This window comes from Ictalurus furcatus, chromosome 21, assembly GCF_023375685.1.
Source record: "Ictalurus furcatus strain D&B chromosome 21, Billie_1.0, whole genome shotgun sequence".
NCBI lineage: Eukaryota > Metazoa > Chordata > Actinopteri > Siluriformes > Ictaluridae > Ictalurus > Ictalurus furcatus.
The window spans coordinates 11,288,114-11,302,631 of NC_071275.1; the positions used below are offsets into that span (position 1 = coordinate 11,288,114).

Below are 14,518 nucleotides of genomic sequence, written 5' to 3' on the forward strand. Positions count from 1 at the left end.
TTAAAGTTTCTGTGATGTATGGCATTTTGCTCCTTTTTAGCGGCCACTTAAGATGGATGTGTCATACATCACTTGGAGAATCTGCACATTTGTTGAAAATATGTATAGCCCAAATACCAATGTGAAAACCATTTAATTTATCACACCTTCAAATCCATAACATTACAATCAGGTGTTGAAGATTGCGTGCCGGTGATTAGAACCTGCTCAGGGAGTGCAGGTGGAACCGGTCTTATTTATACCCCTCTCATATCTAGTGCCTGGTGTTCCCTTTGTTATTGAGGTGTGTGGTGTCATCATGCCAAGATCTAAAGAGTTCTGTAAGGTCTTCAGAAAAAAGGTAGTGTATACGTACGAGTCTGGCAATGGAGTTAAAAGGATTTTTTTTTTAATTATTTGAAATACATCATTCCACTGTAAGGAAAATCATCTACAAGTGGCACAGATTTCAAAGCATTTTCCCAGCAATTTCAGCCTGAAAGCAGGCCGTCTGATGCAAAAAGAAGTCTCCAAGAGCCCCAAAATTTCATCCAAGGATCTGCTAGTAAGTCTTGCAGCCGTTGGCTTCAAAGTTCATGCTTCTACAATCAGAAAGAGATTTGACCTGCATGGGAGGCGTGCCAGGAAAAAGCCTTTGCAAAACTACAGTTTGCCAATGAGCAATAGGCAAAGACCAGGCCTTTTGGAGTAATGTGCTCTGATTGAAAAAAATCATTTTCCTTGTGGTTTTGTTCAAGTATATCAACTTCATTAATAGGCACTGTTTCAAAGATGATCAAACGTTTGGTTGTCCAAATATATGTCAAAAACCAACAATTTCCATTGGGGTGTACTTATTTTTTCACACGACTTTTATTTTTTGTTTAATATTTTTCCTCGGTCACATTGTTCCCGTCATTTCATGTCACTAAACCCTACAGATGTCTACAGCTCTAGAGAACTGCCACAATGGCCAGCATGTAGTCTATGAATCTATTAGACCCACCCCACAGGTAACCGTGAACCAATCCCAGTCCACGATCAGGCTGGGTGTCAATCACAGAGCAATATAACCATCACACTATTCATGAGCTAATAGCATCCCAAAGAAGAGAGGGCAAGACCTTATTCAAAGCTTTCCACAATCAGGACAAAACAATGGCAGCAGGTCTTCGACATTGTGGGAAAAAGTCATGTGGAACTGACGTTTCCTTTTACCACTCCAAATGTGTGGTTGGACATTTTGGAGGCAGGGGGTCGACCACATGCAGGACCAGCAGAATGGATGTAACTTAAGTGCCGTTTAGACCAAACAAAGAACCGAAAAGAAAAGAGGAAAGGGCTTAACAAGCCAATCGTTGACTCATGGCAGAGACAGGGCATTGCTCTCAGAAAAAAGTCCAATTATCGATCGACTCAAGTGGAGGCAAGTAGAGTTGTCCTATCACCAGATTATTTACAGAAAGTGTTTGTAATTATCCTGATGATCAGATTATTACCAAAATCAGAATTTATTCACAATAACACACTTAAACTGCGGATAAACATGCTTCATGGCACACTTTTGCAGTGTATCTGTGTATAGTCAACAGACAAGCAAAAGATTAAATTGGCCCTATTCTGACAGGATTAATGTACATGGTGCACTCAATCAAAATCAGATCAAGACCGGCAATCACAACCAAAAAATTATTTTATGATGCGCAACAGCAAAATTTGGTTTAAATTCATATCATCCAGTGTCCATGCCGTTAAATTTCAGCGTTCATAAATCGTACACAATGTGACTGGTTCGGAGTTGCATCGTTCTGTCAATCCATCTCATAAAACTCCTTTCCTGAAATGATCCCGAATTGTTCTAAATTCTGTTTGAATACGATGGGACAGTTACCATGTATAATGGAGGGGGAAGAAGTGGTGTCAGGAATTTCCTGTCGTGTGGATATCACAAAAAGCAACAGCCTCTTCCATTCCTAACACTGCCGGCTTCTGTTCCTTATTTGCAGGAGATAAAATTCTTGGCCTTCAACGGCTTGAGACCGAAATCAGACAGGAGGAAACTCAAATTCAGTCATTAAGGAAGCACAACGAAGGAAGGAAGGAAGGATGTGCCAAGATACCGAGACTGAAAGGTAGGAGCTTGTGACTGTCCAATAACAGTTAGCAGACAAAACATTCTTTGTGAAGTCTACACTGATAACCAAACTGGGTCTGTAGCCCAACGTGTGACATACGTTGAGCGGGATATAAACATGAACTGTATTTACTCACCATACTGACAGCTCGGGCCGTGGAAGCCGGCCGGGCAATCGCAGAGCTGCGAGGATCCTTCTCTGCACCGGCCTCCATTAAAACAGACTCCATAGCTGCAGACAGCTACCACAGAGAAAGAGACACAGATAGCCAAGATGAGAAAATCCAGACACATGACGTAACCATGCAAAAATAAAATAAAATAAATGGCCCTGTGTAAATCTATACTATCTTACAATCAGCTGAGCATTAGTTATTGTAATTAATACTTGCAGAATGTTTGGTACATATACTGCATTGTAAGTGGGAAACTGTATTTGTACAGACAATATTATATATGTATAATTATATGTAACGATAACAAGTAACGATATTTAACATTACACTGGTGTTTTAACACTTTAATGGCCGAATCAAGATCTTATGTAAATTTAGAAGATTCTAATCCTACAGAACCCAACACATTACCAGTAGAGACCCACAAGGACCATTATAACCATTAGAATTTCTGTAAGGGTTTCTATTGTTGTTTTTTTTCTGCAGCTATTTTTAGAGCAGCACAAATGAGGGTTCAGCGTGTGCAAACTAGTTCATTTTCAATATGAAAGTTCATAACTTTCGTAAATTTCAAGTGTGGATGAAGGATGGATTTTAAAACTAAATGCATGTTGTTATTCATTTAAATGCGTCTTCGGTGTTTCAAGTTAAAAGGCAATAAAGTTAATAGGGTCCTGAGAAAACGAGTCCTGACGACACAAAACCTTTGGAAAATTTTACTTAATGTGTGTTAACAGAATACTGAACTGGGGAACCTGAGACCCTGGGAACATAGGAATGTCTCCCCATTTTAGGCTATTACCTTTTCCAAGTAGCTAGCTAGCTAACTTTACTAACTAGGGTTTTGTGCTTGCTTGCTAGCTAGCTAGCTAGCTATGTTAGCATTAACTCATCGGTTAGCCTTGATTATACCCTAGATACAGGATATAACTATGTTCAAGATTATTATCAGGGTGAACATCCAGTTTTCTTTTTATGGAACAAACAAAATCCTGTAGCTAGAGGGTATCTAGCTAGCAAACATTAGTTAGCAAGGTTAGCAGTTATCCTGTCAGGTCTTCTGAATAGGTTGCTGCACCTACCCTGGTTTGCTGATATTATTTAGTGTTTTATTAAAAGTTAGGAGGAAAAATTATGTAAAACTATAATATGAAAAAAAACAACAACAGTGAAATAGTGGAAAGAGGAGCATCCTTTGCTGATTCAGGACTTCGTTATACCACATCAGCTGGTAAACTGAACTGTAAAACATATTTAAAGTATTTTGTTGTAGTTTTTTTTCACAGTCTGTCTTATTTCTTCCACCCAAACCTTGTTTCTATAACACAATTTCATCAATACAGTATCTCTGTATCTAATATAAGTCAGCCTCAGAAATGTCAAAATATTTAAATATCCAAATATTCACAATATTAGACCCAAGCACTTTTCTTTACAGCTGATCCATAGCATAGGTTTGGTCATTTGCTTTGAAAAAAAAAAATCCTAATGTTGTGTTCTGTGCATGTCTTTCATGTGGTGTATTCAGGGTTTACACAGAGACCGAACAAGCCGTGTCACGCTCAGACACTTAATCCCCCGAAACGCATTTGGGACTTTTCAAACATTTTCTGCCTTTCATTATTTATACGGCCCAAATAAACTTTAGCTACTGGATCACAGCTGAGCATTTCCTTCACTATTTACTGTTTCACTGACTTTTTTTGTTTGTTGGTAAAACACCACAGCGATCGTAGGCTCCTCCAAGTAGTGAGATGAAGAGAACAGGGGCTGAATGTGTTTTCAATCAGCAAGAACTACAGCCACCAGACACTCTAAATCCCTCTGAGCTAGGAGTTCTTTCGTTCTCTTTAAGTTGTGTGTTTGTGTGTGTACTGCTGGGAATCCACAAATCCATAAACGAATGCTATATAATCCATCAAGTATTCTGTGCCTCATGGGTGCCTCTTGGGCAAAGTACAGACCACCAGATGTCACATTCCATAAACACCCATCTCTCAAAACTAATGACCCCCATATCTTTTAGCTTGCATGTGTGTCTGTTACACTGGTGCCAGGTGTGTATGTATGTCTGTATGCATGTGTGTAGTCGTGTCTGAATGTGATGTATGCTCTTCGTCTGCTCTGGGGCTTCCACATCAGACTGAGACCTGATGATTGTGCTGCAGAGAAACATTAAGGCTGAGCTGATGATAGTTTTTGGTGGTATTCCAATCCACTTAAAAATAATTACTTAAATGTACGTTAAGGCAGAGAACCCAGAAGAACTTTACAGTAGACCTTTAGACCTTTATAACTCATTTAAGCTACATAATTAGACCCATAATGGGAAAATGATGGTTCATTAACATTTACATCGAACAGTGAACCCTCAGTTGAAGATCAAGTCCTGCAAACTGTTGCTTTATTCATAAATGGCTGGCCGTGAGTATTGAGCATTGAGTCTCGGGACACTTTTCTTTTTTCAATCTTATTTTCTCCCAATTTAATTACTAACAGTTTTGCTAATTCTCATAACAGCCACCATATTAGGAGATGAAACACAAACACATTTCCTCATTCAACATGATTAATAAAAAAAAAAACAACCTGAACATCGTTTGAGGAGAGTGCTAACTGCTCTCTTTCTTATAATCTAGCTTATAGATGACTACGATTAGCTACTGTCGCTTTCATTGACACAGCCAGTTATGCTGTCTTGGACTCCTGGCAAAAAGGTGAACCTCTCCAGAGCCCTTTTAAATGGGTGGTAACAGTAGCATCATTTGAACCTGTGTCTCCAATTCTATAGGACATCACCCTCAGCGGTGTGTCTTTAAGAAGTGATCCAATCCTTCCTTTAGTGAGAATCGATCAGAAACAGGAAGGATACACCTCCCTACCTAGTTCCACTGAAGGAAGAATGGAAAAGATGAAGCTTGTCCATCTCTCCAGACACACGAGATGGGAAACTGAGGAATTTCTGCTAGATGACTGACATCCTTGTGCTCGCTTTCCCAAGAATAATCTTCACTACCTGTATGCATGAGAGACTGAGCGAGGCATGTAGTTGCCTTCTCTTTCGGTTTTTTTAGTCAAAGACACCTTGATTAAGGAGTGCAAGACGAACATGTTGACTTCTAGGAATCCTGTTAAGGTGTGGTCAAATTTTTCAAACTGAAACCAGCAGATCCAAGTACAAAAATCATGATTTCATTACAGTTACCAGAGCCCCGGGTCATCATATGTGATGCAGTTTTATCAAATTGTACTTCTGTCTCAAGATAATTACATTCACAGAGAGAAAAACCATCTTAGAGATTTTGTTCCAAACAGGTACAATTACAGAGCATTTTAAATTATACCACTTTGGAGAGAAGTTGAATAAACCCTCTGCCTAGCTGCAAAGTACAGTCGTTGAAAAATGCAGAACGGGAAAATCCTGGAGGGGGGAACAAAAGGCCATTCCTGTGTGAATGCACTCAAAAGCAGCAAATAGACCCTGAAACAATGGGTCATGAAAATGTCATGTCTGAAACAGAGAGAAATCAACAGTCGTGTGGCCTTTGTGATCGCTCGCATCGTTGCACATAAGTAAATGGCATCTGCGGACCTTCGGACCACCCACTGACACCTCTCAGAACATCCCGTAAAACCTCCTGAGATCCACGTGGACGTCCGTTCAGCACTGGATTTAATCCGCTGCTGAAAAGAAAGACAAACGAACGCGACGCTGTAGAACGAGGAGCAACTGAACTGTTCACTTATTAGAATAAATTGAAAGTATGTTCCGAAATCCACTTCTGATTTCCCAGTTCGCGTTACTCTATGTCTCCATTGTGCAGAAAGAGATTCTGGAAGGACGAAAAGAAAAGGAAAGCTAAGGAAATCTTCCAAAGCATCCTCATGGTTAAGAGCACTTACATGAGAAGAGTCAACGAGTCAACTTGAGAAACAGAAAAACAAGTGTTCTGTAAGTGCGCTAGGGAAAAGGCCCATTAGTGCGGCTTTTTTTCCCATTTATTTCCTGTATTTAATGAAGAACGGGTTTTGTTAAGGGTCTCAAACTGGACGTTAACGTCTTCCCACTTGCTGTTTGACTTTGCACAAGGGGTTCCTGCTAATCCTGTGTAAAGCTACATCTTACATCTGGCTCAGGCGTTGATATTTAATTGAACGGAGCACGCTGATTTTAAAGAAAAGAGGAACATTTCAGAGAGAAAGAAAAAAAGTTTGATATGTCCTCTCTTGATTGTCCAAACACTTTTGCCACTCGAGCACCAACAGGAGCAGCAGCCAAATAATGACATAGTCATTAGACTAATTACCTTAGCCTGGCTTTCGTAGCAGTATGGTGGAGACAGCGTAACAGTTACACCCTGTCTTTATCCCGGACACTCTTTAATTCCCCGGTGTGTGAAAGCAGAACCCCGGAGAAAACCTTTCATTCAGCAGCCTTGATTTCCACATCTGTGGTTTTGCTCCAAAAAGTTAAAGTTACGAGTAGTAGGATTGAATCAGATGCATCTTGAGCTCTTCAGGCAGGGGTGATGCATGTGAGCGTCCATCTTTTTCACCCTGCTGTTTTCTCCTGTGAGTTGTCAAGGCCTTGAGTTACAAAGAAAAAGCTCAACATCCTCCAGTAGAACCACTTAAGCAAAGCAGATGCTGCCATGGAAAGAGCCTCACAGAGGAACGTGTGTCGACAAACTTTTTTGGTGTGTTTCAAAACACATTGGGTGAAGCATTGGGTTTGGTTTTGGCCGGGATAACGAGCGGTATAACCTTCACCAACATACAAAGAGGCCTTTGAGGGTGGTGTTAGATCCAGTTACATGACCTGTAGCTGGGGAATTGTCTGCAGAAACCCTGTGTGTTTATCTAAAGGTCTTTGCCCTGATCAGTGCCATGAATCTAGCTCGGGAACCTTGCTCTGTTTACACCGCACTGACCCTGCTACTACTGTACATCCATAATGGAGTGTATCTCTATGAGTCAACCTGTTCTGGTAGAAACATTTTTATTGGGGAGTAGTGTAGATTAAAAGAAGATTTATTTCAGTTTTACTGGTCAGTTTCCACTTTTCTTCTTCTGAGCTCAGCACTGCAGCCAAAAAAAAAGCCAGGTTTCAAGATGACAAGGCCATTCTTTATTTATTTATTTATTTTCTGAACGAGTTATGCGTGTTATTTCAGCTCAAAGACATCTCATCAAAGATGTCGAGTTAGTCCAGCCCATTAGACACAAGGCCTAAAAGACCGACGTTAAAAAACTGACGCTGAAAAATCTGATAGAACGTATGGTTAAGCTCTCACTAAATGTTTTTCTGCTGATGCTATATTTCAAATTTGGCTTTCCTCACTCGCTCTCCGAGCTGCAACATAATTGGTCAGGAGGTACAAAGCGCTTGGCATTATTCTGCAAAGACATTGAACCTGAATTCACACTAGCAGGTGACAAGTCGCTTGTGTTGCTCGTAGTTAGACTCTTGTGGCGTGTAGCGAGTGATACTTCATGTAAAACTGAAGAAAAAAAATCTTGATTAAAATGTCACTTGTTGAAATCTCAGCTCCGTGTCAGGGACGTACATGAGAAATTAACGGATGCATGTCGCTTTGGTGATTAATAGTGTGAACATACGGTAAAACATGCACTGGTGGTTAAAAGAAGAAAAAAAAACAGAAAAATATGCTTAGTGTGAATACAGCCTAAGATAAGGCAGACACTAAATTCCACACTGGAGCAATCATATATCGTAAATATGCATTATATTATGAACACAATACCAAAATAATGCAGTACTTACGGTACAGACATCCAGCTTCCCCGTTGAGCTGAGACCATCCCGGGCAGCACTTGTGTACCGTCTCATAATTCTGTCGATACACCTGTCTGTATGCAGTGTAATACACCGTCCTGCAACAAAACACACCAATCATTTATTACATTCCAACTTCATCACCTCAAAACAACCTCTTTATTCAGTCCCACGCTAATAATGACCTGCTACAGAGCCATGTTTTGACTCAGTTATCACCTCCTTTCAGTGCTTTGCCGATGGCAACAATGATGATGATCACGATGATCGTCACGGTGTGTAAGTGTAAAGAAAACCTCAGCACTCACATCTCACCACTCTGCGGTTAGACGGCGAGTGAGAGACCTGAACCGTGACTAATGTTTAGGGATAAACTTCAATGCGCGAAGCACAAACAGTGTGTAATTTGTGAAGAGTCTTCCACCCTTTCATGTTTCTTTCTCAAAGCATGAGAGAGACCCAGGCTCCGTGTTAAAGCCACGACACCGGGCCCTGTAGTTTGAGGCTCTCTCCGGCTCAGTCACACCACGCTCACGGCTCTCTGTTTATGAGCTCTAATTGCAGGCTTGGTGGCTTTTTAAGAGCAGGGCTCAGCTCACTAGCATCTACACAGAGAAAGCAAAGTCAAAGCTCCAGCCACGTAGGAATGCCAGGACGTCGCAGAAATGCCTGTCAAATTGCAGCTTTCTGGAAGAGCATGGTGACACCTTGCAGTTTGGGGTCATTAAAGAAAACCCACCAGTTAGAGAACAAAAAGACAAGCGAATGAAAGAGAATAATCCTGATGTTTTTCTCTCACATTGGGTTAAAATGCCCACCGTTTTAAAACTTCAAGGGTAATGTTTGCTTCATTTAATTTCTTGGGAAAAAAAACACTTATAAATCAGATTTGTGTTTAAAAAAAAGGAATAAGGTAGAGAAGGTCATTAAATAGTAAAAAATAAAGCAAAAAATAAGTGATTTTAAATGTCATATGACTGCACTCTATTAATTAGACTCGTCTATCAAATGGTTTTGTGTCCGTTTCCAAAAATATTGTTTATACAGTAAGTAAACGAAATAAAATTTAAGATAGTAGCGTGTGTATTTTTAAAAAGATCTCTTCACAAATGAAAAAGCTTAAAGGAGATATCATGAAGCTTCAATGGGCCAAAGCTGGATGTTAATCCTGGATCAAAAAGGCACACAGAGCTCAGTGTATGTGTAAACTGTGTAAACAGAGTGGAAGTTGTGGAATTTACAAATTCAGTAAAAGTAGTTAAGTATAAGACAGTTTTCACATCATAATGTCATTCAGTCCTTTAAAAAGCCAGATGTTTGTCAGTTTGTGAGGATGAAAAAATGTGACCAGGTTTCACGGAGTCAATGACTGGACAGGATTGGTTACCACTGCCTCAAGGGATGGATTGATGGAAGGATGGAGATTTGGATTGATGGATGGATGGAGATTTGGATGGATGGATGGATATTTGGATGGAGATTTGGATTGATGGATGAAGATTTGGATTGATGGATGAAGATTTGGATTGATGGATGATGGATGGAGATTTGGATTGATAGATGATGGATGGATGGAGATTTGGATTGATGGATGGAGATTTGGATGGATGGATGGATGGATGGATGGAGATTTGGATGGATGGATGGATGGAGATTTGGATTGATAGATGATGGATGGAGATTTGGATGGATGGAGATCTGGATTGATGGATGGAGATTTGGATGGATGGAGATTTTTATGTACTATATGCATCTAAATAAATTGATAAATGTAGAGTTGGATGAAAAGACTGATAGAAATCTTGATGGATGCATTGATGAATGGATCAATTAATAAACTGATGGATGTTATGAATGGGAGGACCCCACCTTCTCTCATAGCCCATGCACCACGGCTGTCCTTCACATCCTTGCTTCCACACTTTAACCATTCGGGTGAAAGCCTGCACACAGGGCTGCATGTGAGCCACCAGCTTCACCTCGCGTTCTGTACACACGTTAGGCCTGCAGAGGACACGTGAACAGACAATGAGTCAGAGACATCGTGACCTAATGAGTCATAACATGTGTTTGTGTGTGTCTGTGTGTTGAACTTTTAATTCTGCACCTGGTATCTGATTCAAAAGTGTTTCCTAATCCACCAATACAAATGAAAGCCAAATATCCAACGTTTAGTTTAACTGAAATGTCTAATACTTCTAATCTCACAACAATTACACAATCACATCAGGAAAAAAACCCACTATATTATGTGTCCTTCTATAAAACATTTTTTAAAGCCCAATTTTGGTTCAATCTCCAGCATAAATTCACAGATTCACTTCAACAGTTCATGACCAGGTTCAGTTTGTGCACAAAAGCAGGAAAATCATCAAACTATGCAGGACATGCACCTGATTTACACACAAAGTCCCACTTTTACCAAATGCAAATTCATGCCTTCATTCACACAGCAAAATCCCCTTGGATTATAATATACTGTACTGTGAGCATTCATTCATGGCATAGATTCTAATATTTTCTTGATGCTGAAAATGACTTTGTATGAAAATATTTGAAATCTTTTAACAGTTTGTATCAATAGCAGCTTAAAAATATCAGAAAAATCTAAATGTCAGTTCCTGAGCAGACTTTTACTTAATTAAGTCCTTAGCTTTTATTGTTTAGTAATCACCAACCATGTGAAGATGACATTTGAAGAAGAAAAGACACAAACTATAACGAAACTTTTACTATTTGTATACCTACACTTATGTCTAACAAGACTGCATTTGGTTCTTTGCTTATAGAAATATTGAGCGGTAGGCTGTTTGTTGTACACGCTTAATAATAAAAGTTCTTTAATGGCTCTTCACAGCACCATAGGTTCTGCAAAGAACCTTCTTGTCAAGAAACATTTTTCATTGTATAGGGTTCTTGAGTTGAGCGATACGGTTCTTTGGAGATTAAAAGAAGTTCTTTGTTTCATTATCCGGTTCTTCAGAGCAGTGTATCATCCCTTTAACAGGTTAAAGTGAACCCTATTAGGACAAGAAAAGGTTCTCCAGGCATCACTCTTAAGAACCTTACTTTGGTTCCTTACAGCACTAACTAAGCATAACTAGCTATAACATGGTTCCTTGTGGCACAGCTGTGAAGAACCATTTCTGGGTTCCTTAAAGCACAGGTAAATACATGGTTGTCTAAAGAACTTGAGAGTAAAAGGTTCTTTGGGCTTAAAACTTAAAAGAGTTCTATGGCATCAGGCTGAAAACCCCTTTTCTGGTTCTAACTGGAACATTTATTTTTATGCGTGTAATAGGCACATTAATATGCATAAATATTATATTTAATCATATTCACCAGCATATTATAAATTATACACTAAAGGAGAAACAAATGTTCTTAAGTGCAAAACAGTTGAATTCTAACATCAAATTATGCACACACACACAAAAACCCCAAACAATAACAGCAAAGAATAAAACGACAAAGTAAACTCTAAAACTTTAAACTCATTTCTTCCAGCATGCAATCACATCACTGCATAATTAAAGTCACGTGATCGCTTCAGCTGACTGATTAGTGATTGTTTACCATCAATTATTATCTATTATTATTGATCACAACACTGTCACAGGTTAGTGCTGCTCCAGATCCCACCCTGAAGTGCAGACACTGAACCCTAGATCCTGATGATGCTCAGATTCATCACTCACATGTAAGGCACCAGATCTGATCCACGCGATGTGGCGTGAATTCCGCTTATTAACAGCATCAGAAAAGGAGTTAGTGTCAGATCCGTCCTCTTAGGACGAAGGTAACGTCCACATGAACCTCTGACCGACTGCATCGTGTAGCAGAGCGAGTAGGAGACACAAAAACCGTCTAAGAGAGAGAAGAAGCCGAGTCCATGCTGGAAGCAACTCGAGTCGCGTCTCAGGACTGCAGGAAACCAAACAAGCTGACATGGGGCAGGGCAGGACAAACACACACACACACACACATAAACCCCAGACACATGAGCCCACCTATCCTAGAAAGAACACAATTCACTTTACTGAATCGATTCCTTTAAGTGAATCAAACTACCCGACTGTTAATTTATTTGATTCACGATGATGCACGAGTGTTAATAACCTCAGACCATATTTGCAACAGTGTCTGTATATTATTCACCTTTATAAATCTATTTAGTAGTGAAATCTCTACAAGTCAATAGCCGACACATGAGACGGTTTTGGAAACCGTTAAACGCATTGGTATTATTATATTTTATTATATTTGCTAATGCTCAGGGGTTTTCATCGGCAGGAGAAACACAAATCCACTTCCCAACTTCCATATTTACTCCACGTGCTTTTGTGGAGCTGGGAACGAAAGTGAAGTGGACTTTAAGTTCCCTCTAAACCGCTCACTACACATAGAGGAGTCTGGACTCTTAATATTTAGGGGGGAAACTGTATTAATTTTTATATGATGTTTAGTTTTAAGTAAAGAATCTGGATGTAAATCATTTGTGTCAGAGAGAGTTTGAGTTCAGTTTGAAAGAAACATCCACTACATGTGTTATACTGTACATAAGAGGTTAGAGATGATCTGGAGAGGAGATTAATCCGGCATTAAACATTCATGTCAAATCCAAACAGTCAGCCTTCTGCTCTTTTCTCAAACTGAAGCAGGTCTGAGCTCCTGATCCGCTCACACACTGCCACCTACTGGCCATTCCCCCCTTCAGCGTTCAGAAGCTACACTGGATTTAAACTTCAGAATTCAGAATTCAGAAGCTACACCGTCACGCTGGTTACTATGGCAGCACGGAACGCGATGGAATGGAAAGGAAAGGTATAAATAGCGGAGGGTCTCTGTCTCTCTGCACATTTTGTTCTGCTACACAGTGAGAAACTTTAATCGGCATGATAAACTACCAGAAAGTTCTGCTGGTCGCTGGAGCCTGTGCTGGCGTCGTTGCGCTGGCCTACTTGGGACTCCCGCGTTTATTTGGGAAGAGGACTGGAAAGGGGGACTTGGAATCTGATCAGACCCCTGAGGAGGTCGGGAGCGAGATGTCCCGCTCTCCTGCAGATGTCCCCCCTGAACACTGCACTTTGGTTTTGGAAGCGACTGTGGCCCCGCCCACTCTGCGCGCGACACCAGAGACCCCTGAAACCACGTCCATGGAGGTGGAGGAGATAGACACCCAGAGAGTGGAACTGGTGACACCTACCCATGCGGCTTCTCGTCGCATCACCTTACTCTGAGTCGAGACCATACGCACTGAGCCCCGGCACCTGAGCTTCAGTTTCGACCCAGAAGATTGTCCTGCATGTAGGCGTAATGGCATCGTCCGTCCCTCCATCCCAGCAGGGTGTTTCCAGTCCTAGCTAGCTAACCTGGACTCCTGAGTGCAGTGAGTGATGCTGCCTGACCACCAGATCATTCATAGACAGATAGATAGATAGATAGATAATAAATAAATAAATAAATACAAATTTTCTCCTCAGCTGTTGGAACTTGTGAATCTTCTTTAAAAAAAAAAAAAAAAAAAAAAAAAAAGGTTTTTCTCCCCAAACATCGAGATGCTACTTTAAAGAAAAACTGCAAAAACACCTTTCTAAAATGTACTTAGGGTTGGGGTTAATAAAATAATAAAAACAATAGGGTTAATAAAAAAGAAAAAAACATTCCTCTCCAAAAGTATCTTTCGTTTTCACTGTACACTGAAGACATTTGGGTTTGAGGTCAAAAGCTGGATATGAGACGATAGAAAAGAATGTGAGAATATGAGAAAAATATATCTGAAGATACACTATGAATATGAGAAAAATATATCTGAAGTATATTCCCATAGTTTTCTTTTTTTTTTTTTTTTTTAAATACACCTGAGTGACACGGAACAGGAAATGGAGGGCACTGTATAATGAATATGCGTTCAATTTTAATAGAAAATATACTATCATCCTTGCAATAACAAGCAAGAGAAACAATCCAGAAAGATATTTTTTTGTTTTGTTTTTTAAGTTGAATTTATTCTTGGATTAATATCACTCACATCTGGTCATTTTTTTATTTTCTGAGTTTGGCTGTCTTTTCAAACTAAAAAGGTCCTGTGGTCCACTACAGTGGGCATGCTGTAAAATGAAAAATATATTTTAAAAAGTCTAAATTGTTCTATTTTTTTTTTTTTTTTTTTAAACCCCAAATAGGTAGGAAATCAAAAAAAAAAAAAAAAAAAGACTTTTTTCCTTGGGTCTCAGGAGCATATTATAAATATATTATCAATCATGAATTTATTTATTTATTAGATGTTCTGAAGATAAGATTGATCCAACATTAAAAATGAAGTCAAATCAAATCACACACCATATACTGCTTTCTCTTCATCCAAAAAACTTCCTTCACAGTGCTTTTAGTAAATTGCACTACTGCCATTTCTAGACCTGCACTGTTTAA

General features: G+C 39.6%; 1 protein-coding gene across 2 annotated transcripts in view; it reads right to left on the reverse strand.

The window, feature by feature from the left end:
• Positions 1 to 12,783, reverse strand: part of megf6b (multiple EGF-like-domains 6b) — a 54,307-nt gene extending 41,524 nt beyond the window's left edge. Inside the window, exons 1-5 of one of the 2 annotated variants that reach the window (XM_053653086.1) lie at positions 12,646 to 12,783; positions 11,785 to 12,029; positions 9,956 to 10,090; positions 8,075 to 8,184; positions 2,251 to 2,355 (exon numbers count right to left, since the gene is read on the reverse strand). In XM_053653086.1, coding sequence (XP_053509061.1) covers positions 2,251 to 2,355; positions 8,075 to 8,184; positions 9,956 to 10,090; positions 11,785 to 11,918 — 484 coding nt within the window. In that variant the 5' untranslated portion in view covers positions 11,919 to 12,029; positions 12,646 to 12,783. Of the gene's footprint in view, positions 1 to 2,250; positions 2,356 to 8,074; positions 8,185 to 9,955; positions 10,091 to 11,784 lie in introns of both variants that reach the window. The other variant, XM_053653085.1, reaches the window with a different exon arrangement.
• Between the last annotated feature and the right edge of the window lie 1,735 nt (positions 12,784 to 14,518).